Genomic DNA, 12,155 nt, shown 5'->3' on the forward strand with positions numbered 1-12,155 from the left:
TGGGATATATAATTGTAGAATCTGATGAGAAATTATTGAAAAGAAGATGCGCACTGCTGAGGAGTCTTTAATAGGACGAAACGGCCGTCCAGTACTTCCAGGTTTTCGATGGTGGTCTAGCTTCAACTGACTCATGATTTCAACTGTGAAAATAATAATAATGACTGATAAAATGTATAGATAAGTTTAGGATATAAAAATGAACATTAATCAAATTAATATCACATTTTATAAAATTGATTATTAACAAGTTGACCCTGAGTTGGCCAGGGTAAAAGGAGCGGCTGGACATATTTCTTTTAGATGCAAAGCTCTGGCTTTTTGATCCGAATATGAATTATTAATTTGGATTTTCTAATTGTAAAACTTGATGAGAAATTATTGAAAAGAATATTCTTCATTCATATAACTATGTTTTAATATGATGGGAATTTTTCAGCGATTAAAATTCATTGTATTGAAAAATATTAAATTTGAATTAATATTATTTAGTCTTAGCAACAATATATCGAATTTTATTTTAACTATTAATGTCGATTATTTCTTATTTGATTGATATTCAAGATAATAAGAAATGATTTTCAAAAAATTTCAAATATTCTTATTGAATTTTAAATATTGATCATGTGATGATATTTAAATATTTTCAATCTTCTGTATATTCATCAATTTTATCGATCCAATAATTGATTTATTAAAAGAATGAACTATAATATATTTTTTAAAAAGTTAGATACTAACTAACCATTATAATCTAGTTTAGACTATTTATATGATTTGGAAAATTAGACAATTCATAGGTTATCAAAAATGAATATTATATTAAACAATTATAAATAACTTACATTTTATGAAATGAGAGTAATTCAAACCAATTCCCAAGTAATTTCTGTTTTAATTGAGTAAATGGAATCTGTGTAATACCAACTGATTTTTTATAGTCAAGTTCTTTATTCAACATGACCTTCTAAATTATTAAATAATACAAATGGTATATGTGAAAAAAACGAAGACAAAAATTTTTGTGTAAATGGTTGAAATAAGCAGGAAGAAAAACATTTTTAACAGTATTATATCAAAAACGGAGTACAACAAACGTCAGCACATGAATCCAGGTACATTCAACTGATGGACTCCAAATGGGACGAAGTATGCTCTTTAGATTCTACTTCTAACCGCTATTCCAATACATTCAAATTTGATGAAAAAGGTTATAGTGAAGCGGTTCCCTCAGGAGGCACATATACGACCATAAACTGATCAGTTTCAGTTAAAGTATAATTATAAAGAACAGTAATGAAAACATCATTATTATTTATTTATTATTATTATTTAAACACATAAATATTGGCACAAAAAGCACCAGATAAATATGCGCCTCACAAATCCCATTTGATTTGTGTGAGGGCTGAGATACTGCCCAGGTGCCCAGACTGAAGCAGGTGGTTTTCCTAGGGGGCCACACCCCGAGCCTTTGACCTAAGGGTTTGATCCACAAGGCAGTGGAGCATCGTGAGGAGATGCAGTCCCATGGTAGCCGGTGACCAACAATAGGTTCATACGCCATTTGTTCCATCAGGATCCTGGAGCCCATGTGCACCATTGGTTGGGAATCAGGGTTTTCCAACTCCCCTAGGTGGACCCTCCATGTTCACCAACCCGGTTAAAGCGCCGGACATTCGCTCTTCGTCCTCTCAGTTTTGTAAACAACACCCCCGCCACCAGAAGGCAGTGAATAGGACTTCTCTGGCAGAGGCTATATATTCGCGTGGCCATGTGAGAGCATTTCGAGAGGGAGAGCGGACTCTCCCCACTCTCAGCTGTACCAGGGCATTTGGGGGCAATGAAAACATCAACTTGCTAGTAAAACGTTTTAGATTTTCTCGAAATTTTAGTGGTTAACTGACTTATCTTACCACTCTCATCTATTTAGACGTATTTTATTCTTTAACAAGGGTGTCTGCTTTTTTTAAATAATGTTATTAAGTTTATTTGCTAAACGTAGAAATAGGATATTTCAATTTATCACTTTTCACACAATTGCTTAATTTTACCTCATACTTCTGCTAATTGATTTGTAATGGTTGGATGAAAACTGTTTTTAAGGTTTAATAACTTTTGGTCTGTTAATAGATCTTCCCATTGATTAAACAGTTATTCCAAAAACAGTAAAAACAAATATCATAATAAAAACCACCAGTTCATCTTTGGAGGATTATTGACAAACTCTAGCAATCACTAGAGATTAGTTATTTTCAGATGACTGTTGATGACCTCACTGATTTTTAATCAGAATAACTCATTAAAAATCTGACTATTGAATATAAAAATATATTTACTTACATCATAAACATCTTGTAATAAATTGATATACTTATTTTCTGTATCCAATAATTCTGTCCAAACTAGCTGATATGTAATGTTCATGGTCATGAGTAATCATATATTGATATAATATTTATCAATTCAAATATTATTAAATATTCAAGTATCAGTGATACATTTCTATTCTTTATTGTAAAATGTAGATAGTTTGTTTTCTCCTCAAAAAAAAAAGAACAGGAAACAAATGAATATTAAAATTCAACAGAAACCATAAAGAATATTTAGTCAGTTCATTTGAATCAAACACATTAAAAAATAATGTTATCACTATACTTTAAATGAATTTAAATTCTAAGAACTTCATCTAATATACAATCAATATCGGATTAATGTGTTATATAGAAAAAAGTTGAAGTATTAACTGTATTAAATTAACCATTGGTTCTTTAGCTTTCATAATAGTATGAAGTACTTGGTACAATAACAAATAAGCTTATATATATATATATATACATCCAGCTTCAGTAATACAGTTGTGTTGACTAATATCTAGAACATTTGAAATATAGTAAGAACTATTATCGTTAAGATCAATGAAATAACCTGAAAGAAAACAAAACACTTACTAGTAAGTGTTTTATATCTCAATTCATATTTCATATGTTCACATAATACATGTTAACTAATATTATATAAATATATATATCTTTTTAAGTGTTTATAATTTCATCAGTGTGAATATATACTCATTGTATTAGAGAATTCAAACTGAGAATAAACTCATTATATATATTACAGTTTTAATGATTCCCATACTGAATTCTATTCATTTATCTGATTAGAAATTATTATATAATCGTAAATGTATGAATTGAGTATTTTACATTAGATAAGTTATGTTACTTTTGGTGTTATACTTCAACATAAATAATCTTCAGAGTAAATATTATTTATATATATGATTGTTAACTAATCTATTACGTTTAACACAAATTCATGTACCATCATGAAGTATATATATATATTAATACTGGAGGACCTTAAATTCGGTAACTCCTTAGTTTGTGTGTTGAAATGCTTTTAAGGAACCGTGAAATAATAATTGTTACTCATCGCTTTCACACTTTAGCTTGTTAATTGTTGAATGATTATCAGTTTTAGATGAAATTCATTTTCGAGTCTTTTAAAATCTAACGATAATGAAATTGTTCCAGATAAAAAGTTTTCATTTTTATTTGAGCTACTGATTGTTGATTTAGTAGATATAAATGTTTATACAAAAAGGCAGATACTCTAAACAACTTTCGAAGTTGGTATGAAAGATCAACTTGTAAGTTCAAGTAATCTTCTAACCATATAGCATTAAATCGTGAAAAAGATTATTTTACTACCAAATACTTAAACTGATACTTGATCGACTGATAATGCTGATACTGTAGGTAATAAAATATTTTGAGTTTTTCAATTCGTGAACTAGTTTTAAAGCAAATTATTGACTAGCTGAAAGTTTTAATGAAAAATCTGATGTAAAAAAAATCGCGAATAGGTCCATATTGTAGAAAGCTTCTTTTAAAGTTTAGGTCTTCGAGATTACAGCCTAATGATCCATAAACTGACTAATTTGTTTTTGTTTCATATAACGTGGTTTTCATCAATTTCGTGGAAGCTTCAATAATTTCTTTGGCATTCATAGAAAATAGTAAATAATCAAGTATTATATTCTCTGGCTTCATATAGCTTTTAACACGCTAAAGTTTTCATTAGTAGGCTCGAGTAAGTTTCAAATAGAAAGAAGAAGAATACCTCTACTAAAGATAGACACTGTTCAAGATGTCTGGCCGTTAAAACTGAGTAAATCAATTAAAATTTACTGAACAGAACTGTTAATTCTTTACGAATAAGCTCTCTACTGAATGCGAGAAAATCAGGTCAGCTAACAATAAAGGAAAATGCAGAAAAAAGTATTGAATAAAATCCCAGTATATAATTAATTTGAAATCCAACCACAGAAAAACGTTGTTATAAAATTGCTGAAAGATAAACAGATATATGTAATGTATGCCACTAGATTACAGAATAACAGTTTTGTTTTAATTTGGGTTCCTTTAGAAGGGCACAATCATAATTGTATCCTAAAATAAGTTCAAAAGATCCAAGTTCTCGAAGTGACCAAGAATTTGTTTTATCCGCCTGTGTGAAAATAACTTCCTACAACAAAAATCCATGTATAATTTCCATTTAACTTCACCAATCAAAAAGTATATGGGCTTCAAAATTTTTCTTGTCACGCTTTAAATTACTTATTATTTAAGAAAAATGGTACATAATTTTCACATCTTATTAGGCTCTTTTCTTTTTAATTTTGCCATTGAAAATTACCATAATGTATTTGTTCAGCTCAATAGTACAAGCATATTTTACTCTATTGAGTTCCAAACTTTAAACAAGCTTATGGTGGATTAATAAATTTCTATAAACTTATATATGGGACTGGTGTTTGATCGATTGAATATTTCATTTTTGAGTTGTTTAATCACCCCGGATATATATTTTGATAATGAGAAATCATACAATGGAATCAGATTGACACTTCATCTGATATCTTCCAAACAGGGTCAAATGTTCATAAAACAAAAAATTCGATTCAATAAATCAACTTTGCTGTTTATTTTTATTAGTTTTTATCAATATAATAATAAAGTGACACGGCATGAAATTCTACGAAGCCCATTCATCTGCTTAGGACATAATTTTTCTGTTTGTAGTTTGTTAAATGGATAGTTGTTGTGAAAGAAAAACAATCTAGAATGTTTTCCGAATGAAAATGCCCAAAAGCTACTGTATATTACATATTTTCTATTAAGACCTTCCTGTAAAATACTGTCATTATTCTGAGAGATTCATAATTAATGAACAGTTTTGGGCTATTATCTTAAAGATTATTTGTTTCTTCTGTTTCACAATGTAAACCTTGTCGTTATATAGGACTATTGATAATCGTTAGAAAAGTAAGTCCAAAATCTGTTGAATAGTATAACCTTTTTACTAGTTAAAAGAGTGCTATTGTCATATATTTAAGCTACAAAATCAAGAAGTCAATGAATTCATAATATCAGGTATTGATTTATTCAATAATGAATTCACTAATCTACAGAGAAATAATATTCATTGTCATTCTGATTTGAATATATCAGTAAACTTGTATGAACTGAGTACAGTATTTTAGAAATGAACAGTGAGAAACATCAAAGTTAACTTTAGTAATTGATCATCAAATTCAGTCACATAGTGACGACAGTTTCATTTATTTACGTCTTCATGATAAAACATTCAATCCTAAACTATTAGATATCGAGTTTGAATCATGCTATACCTATATCTGCTTGAGTAACCGGTAATGACCTGGCCTTTATGCAAAGCGCGAGTCCAGTCCGAGTAAATCAATACTTGCTTCGTAAATAAGTTATTGCAAGCTATAGTATGTAAAACTAAAATCACTTATTGGTAATGGAAGAATTTCCTTTTCAACACTGTATAATTCTGTCATCACAGAATTGCATTAAGTAGATACCTATTAAACTAAGGGAACTCCAGGATATGATCAAGGTTATTAGTGGCCTTAAGGTTGATGACAATCACAAATCTTTTTGAACACCATCATGAAACTATATGATGATCTGCTTGTCACCAACTTCAGTAAAAATTCCGTGTACTTTCAAGTTGATTATTTCCAAATCACATAATGAAACAAATTTCCTTAATGGATTAAAACTGGTGAAACAATGCAAATATATGAAACTGATAACCTACACATGAGTCTTTCTAAAGGAAGAAAAGAATTCTGAAGTAAAAATAAACGATGATTTGGAATTTATGTCAAGAAGAAAGTTTCCTATGAATCTCGATTTCAAAGGCTGAAGTTATCGTATGTTTATGAAAATCATCTGCACGGGTAGTTTTTACGAAATTGCATCCAAAATATTGTCTGTTTCAAATTTAGAATACATCATCTATTATTATATGTATAAAATACAGATTGGTTTTTATTGATTATTTGTTCTGTGCTCCATAATTATGATTATATTGCAAAGATGTTTACGTCAGAGTTTGGCAGATATATTATGTGCTTACTGAAGACACAAAAACAGTAAATGTTGGTTTCAATCCCCAACACGATATCCTACCTAGCTTTTCTTTGCTGAATTTTATTTGGATAGAATGACTGAGACAACCCTTACAAAACTGTATGCTATATGTGTAGCCCAGTAAAATGTTTGTCAACTTCGTGAATGTTCAAGATTTTTTTTCAGGGCAGTAGTACACAAGCTTAACCACTTGCCCAATAAAGTTCGAAAAGATAATAAGATTTCCTGAAAAACCAATTGTACGGAGTTTTATAAAATTATGTCTTTGAGCCTAACTTCCATAATGAGTTATTATGAAAATTCAAGAAGTTCTTATATTTGATCGATTGTAAGTGCTAATGGAAAATAACGATGGAATTCTGTTTCCTTGTCACACAGGTAAATTACACCAAGCATTGACGTTCCTAAGATATTTTGCCAACAGTGAAATATTGCATTTAGTTCGACATAAAGCTTATGGATCTTGAACGCCTATGTCTCCTTCCGTTCAGTCAATACTGCCATCGTAATAATTTTCGTATAAGATGGTAATGTTACGTGAATAGTATTTAGGTTTAGGGACATGTAGAAAAACAACACTGACAGTCGTTTAATCTAATGAGTAATAGTGCTGACTTTGAATGACAAGATATACTTCAGGTATGCTAAACAGGTAATACTAAATAAAGATAGGGGCAGGTGAAGAGAGAGGATATATTCAAGTTATCACATGATTTGAGGAATTGACGAACAGTTGAGTTATGCTGAATAACTATAAATAATAACTCTATGATTATCAATTCAAAGGATCGAGGTGGGGCAAAAAATCAAAGTCACTCGCATTGCTATTGTATTTATTATTTATTATATATGAACAATACAAGTATAAGGGAAAAAGGATTACCATAAATGCACTTCAAGCAGTTGTCCTGTTCGTTTTTTAGAATATGTTCACGTTAAAGCCTACTAATCTGTGCTTGTGAACATTTCACATAACTCATCCATTAAAAATCACATAACTGTACTGAATTGTTTGTTTTAAATTGCATATGAAGTACTTAATGATTTATTTCATCTTCATTTGTCTAGATTAAAGTAACTTTTGCATAAACTTCAACAATTAGAACGCTTTTCTCGCATTTTTGTTATTATTAGTGAACAGTGCTACCCTTTTTATTTAACATTTTCATATTCCTCATAATGTTAGCTTGAAAATGGAAAAGACTTATTGAGCAAATTGTATTGTATTTAAATAATATTTTTAAACGAAAAACTGCTAAAAATATTTAGAATAGGATTATGATTCCATTCAATTAGCTGGATAACCAATATAGACCAAGCGAAATTAAATTAGGATATTTTTCCGTTTTGGAACTTCTCTATTGTGGATAACTTCGATTCCACGGGTAATCGAAATAAACACCACAAGGTTTTGAAGTGATATTACACCACTCAATAATCAAGTTGGAATTAAAAGGTCAACACTTTATTTTCAGTGGATTTGCAATTTACCGCTGTTTACTTTTAACAATCATAGGTAACGTTCGTTACTCTATTCTTAAGTACCTCGAGAAATCACTATTTTGTATTAGAAAATCAGGATTATTATTTACAAATGCTGTCTGTTCTCATAGATTTTTACTGTATCAAAATAATTATAGTTGATAGCCGACAAAACCGTTCATTTATATCGCAATCATAAGATTGTGAATCAATGCCTGGTCACTTGATCAACTGAGTCCTCCTATAGCGTAGTACTCTATATTTCTTTTTCTAAAAATTGATAACCATTTTTCTATATTTATGTAATATCTATAACTCCGCCTGCAGCTCCTCCGGGGGCTACTGCCGGTCCCAAGCCCGAGTAAAGGAGGAGGGTTGGGCATGCGGTTAGCGACCCCATCCCGTAGAAAACCAACTCCCTAAAAAAACGCCAACCAGAAAAGTAATGTAATGTCTATATGTTTATGAGAATATAATTTGATAAGGAACTTATAATAATGACGAAAAGTATATTTAATCAATTCCTTCTGTATTTTGATTACGTTCAAACATCAATTTCTATAAATACTGTAAGTAGCGCTATTAGAATAAAGTGTATCTCGTTGTGAACAAGCGTTGGGTTATTTAATTACTGTGTTATATGACATCGCTTAAACACTCTATCGATGATAAAGTATTCAACAATTGATCTGTTGACATGAATTCTGCATTCTTGTGTACAGCTAATCTGTTCCATGCTAGTCTAACAACTAAGCGTATTACAATACAAACAATTCATTTTAGTGTCCCCTCTTGATGTTCACTATTTCATTAGGATCATTTTCATGTTAGTAAAAGACGATTTTGTGATAATTTATGATACAAAGGCGAGAAAAAACAACCTAGAATCACTGCACACATAGTCAATTTTTAGAAAATTGTATTAATTTAATTACCACTTTACAGAAGCGCTAATTGTATATTAACAATAATCTCAATAAAGATGATTATCATCTGGAAAGTAAAATTAATTTATCACTCAGAAAATTGTGCAATGAGAAAAAAATAATTAAAAGATTTCAAAAAGGAGATAATAGAACAATATGAATGTCAGGTGATAGTAAATTATCAAACAGGTTGAACAATGAGGACAATATTTTACAGTGACAAGTAATATTTGAAGGTAATCCCATTTACTAATTTTGTTGGAAGTTATGAGGGGGAGCTGCGAAGTACTTCAAAAGCCAGTTAATTTTTTTTTGTTTTCGAGTTCTTTGAGATAAATGGTTTAATTAATTAGATTTTATTTCTATTCCGCAAAACATTATCAGCGCTTAGTTCATGTAGAAGTGAACTTTTTAATTATTCCACGAGACTTAAATAAGTTGATTTTGGCAGTCTTGTTTGTGGTTTATTGTCCTCATACATTTCTCCTATCTTTCTATTCTAGTTAAATGTTTTGTACTGATGACTTCTGATCACGTTATTGATTACACTTTTTCAAATAGGTTGATAAACCAGATCTAATTGGATGATGGCCACTTTTACGCGTATCGTTCAAACTAATCACATTGCGGTCAATACATTAAAAGAGCAAAATTCACGAGAAAGAGGGAAGATGATTGAAACAAATATGAGATGGATAGACTGTTAATAAATAAATAATGATATATGTGTAATTTCCAAATCAGTGAGAAGTAAAACATCAAGGTTAAACTCTTCAATACAGACGTTAGAACTTGAAGAACTACTACAACCATCATCAAAAAAGTATAAGTAGTTATAAACAATTTTCTTCGTAAGATACTGAATGTCCGTTGACCGGATACCATCAACCACAACCTACTTCGGGAAAGAACAAACTAACCTCCAGGTCAAGAGGGAATTCAGAAAAGACGTTGGAGATGGTAGAAAATACATTACTGAAATTATCTGACTGTATCACAAGGCGAACACTGACTTGAGATTCTGAAGGGTAAAGACCAAAGAACACATTATGTTGGGAATTGGAAGCAGATATCAAATGAATGAATAGCAATTGGAAAGAATAGACCAGAATAGAGAATCCCGGTGAGCAGCCTATGCTCCTCTGAGAGCGGTAACAGGTGTAAGTAAGTAGGTAAGAGAAATAAAATCTCACTTTACAAGAAACAAATTACGTGAAAAAATGACAAGTAATGAAATGTTATTAAACTTAAAATTTAAGAAATGTATGTAACTACCTAATAGTAACTGATTTCAGTTCTGCTATTCAGTGATTTACATATGAGTTTGTGATTAAAAACGCCTTCCAACTGTACCTCGAAAAAATTAAATTGATCTTCACGTATTACATAAATAAAATATTGAAGATGAAAAATGACAAACCATTTCCTAGCGATAAATTTTATTCTTTTTTTTGGAAAATAAATTGATGTTCTAATCCATTAATTTTGTCAAATATCTACTAGGTGTTCAAATAAATAACTATAGCTAAAGTAACACATACAATTTTAAAGTTTGTCAAATTTTCTCTTGAAGTTTAAGAATAATGAAAAGTTAATAAACATTAGAAATTTGAAAAATATTTAACACCAAGTTAATAAATGTATTTCAAAGATTCAGGATTTTCTGGTTTTTGAAATAATTAGTCCCTTTGATAAATTTCGATAATGCAATGAGAAGACAAAGTTTAATCATAATTATGTGATATATTTGCGCAATATATTTCGAACAATCTGACCACACATGTACTTGTTAAGACATTTTTATATGAAAGAGAAGATGGTTCCATCCAACATACTATATATAGAAAGTCGACATGGACGGGGCAATATCTTAATTTCCATAGTCACTGCCCAATTCATTACAAACGTGGTTTAATAAAGGGCTTATTCAATAGAATTATTCGTATTTGCACTAGAGATACTATTGAAGTAGAAACGAAGCTCTTAACTGATACGTTAATGAATAATGATTATTCATTAAAGTTCATAAACCGCTGGAAGGGTTGCAATATAATTAGACCTGTGACGCTTCTGGCACCCAAAAAGCGAGTTTATATTAAGTTACCATTTAGGAGTGATTCAAATAGTCTCATGTTGAGACGGAGACTTGTCATTATTGAAAAGACAAGGTCGATGTTTCACCAAAAACCTAGACAGAACATAAGCGATTGTGTCACATCCCATTGTGTATATCAATTTACATGTATGTGCGGAAACACGTACATAGGGAGGAGCAATCATGATCTACAATTAAGGGTAGCGGAACACATACCTAAATGGTTGCACAAACAAATGAATTCCAATGGTCAAATAAGATCACAGGATAGACAAACATCTTCCTCCATTGTGAAACATTTAGTTGGAACTGGTCATAAGATTGATATCAAGTCAGTGTTTATAGTGTTTTACAAAAGCCTTCAAGGACGTATACTAAGGTTTATTGAAGCCTTGGCTATCTGGAAATCGAAACCCCCTTTATGTGTTCGAAAACAATTTGTTCTTACCCTTAACCTACCCTGGTAATGCTGATTTATTATCCAGAGTAGTCATCACATTGTTTTTGTGTACTTTATTTATTTTCTTTCTTTGTCACGGCTTACCTTAACCTGTCTAGTTGACCTTTTAATTTTCATATAAAAATGTCTTGACAAGTATATGTGTGATCAGGTTGTTCGAAATGTATTGCGCAATTATATTACATAATTCTGATAAACTTCGTCTTCTCATGACATTTTCTGGTTTTTATTTTCTATAAAACTATTGGTTGTATTAGAAGCAGATGCTGTGTGTGTTTATGCGATGAAAATGTTGATTAAAATAAACATAATTTTAACGTTAATGAAATGTAATAATCATTTATAAGCTAAGTTGATTTATAGCTTAACAGTTGATTATTCGAGACAAAATATTTATGACCAAAATTAATAAATGATACTTTTTTATTTCTTCCTAGTTAGAAATTGATAATTAACATCCATCAGATTGATTTGTTGGAAATATTGGTATAGATGAAGGGTTCTCTAAACTTGTCATAATTCATTGGGACTATCACCAAATTCCAAAGGATGAGATAATCGCCCAACTGATTACAGACATTTAAATAAACCTATATATGGAACAAAGATTTACTCATAAAGCTGTTTCAAATTAATAAATTTTCGAGCAGATTTTTTCAAAAGCAAGGGGCAGTAAGGTATGTTGATTAAGCGGGAGGTCATCAATTTATTTGTCATTGGAA

General features: G+C 30.3%; 1 protein-coding gene across 1 annotated transcript in view; it reads right to left on the bottom strand.

The window, feature by feature from the left end:
- The window catches only part of Smp_165940 (hypothetical protein), a gene marked incomplete at both ends in the record, with an annotated part of 4,597 nt that extends 2,170 nt beyond the window's left edge, over nucleotides 1-2,427 (bottom strand). Inside the window, 2 exons of the mRNA XM_018793514.1 lie at nucleotides 846-967; nucleotides 2,344-2,427. Coding sequence (XP_018648018.1) covers nucleotides 846-967; nucleotides 2,344-2,427 — 206 coding nt within the window. The remainder of the gene's footprint in view (nucleotides 1-845; nucleotides 968-2,343) is intronic.
- Nucleotides 2,428-12,155: the final 9,728 nt, after the last annotated feature.

The sequence above is a fragment of the Schistosoma mansoni genome, chromosome 1 (assembly GCF_000237925.1).
Source record: "Schistosoma mansoni strain Puerto Rico chromosome 1, complete genome".
Taxonomy (NCBI): domain Eukaryota; kingdom Metazoa; phylum Platyhelminthes; class Trematoda; order Strigeidida; family Schistosomatidae; genus Schistosoma; species Schistosoma mansoni.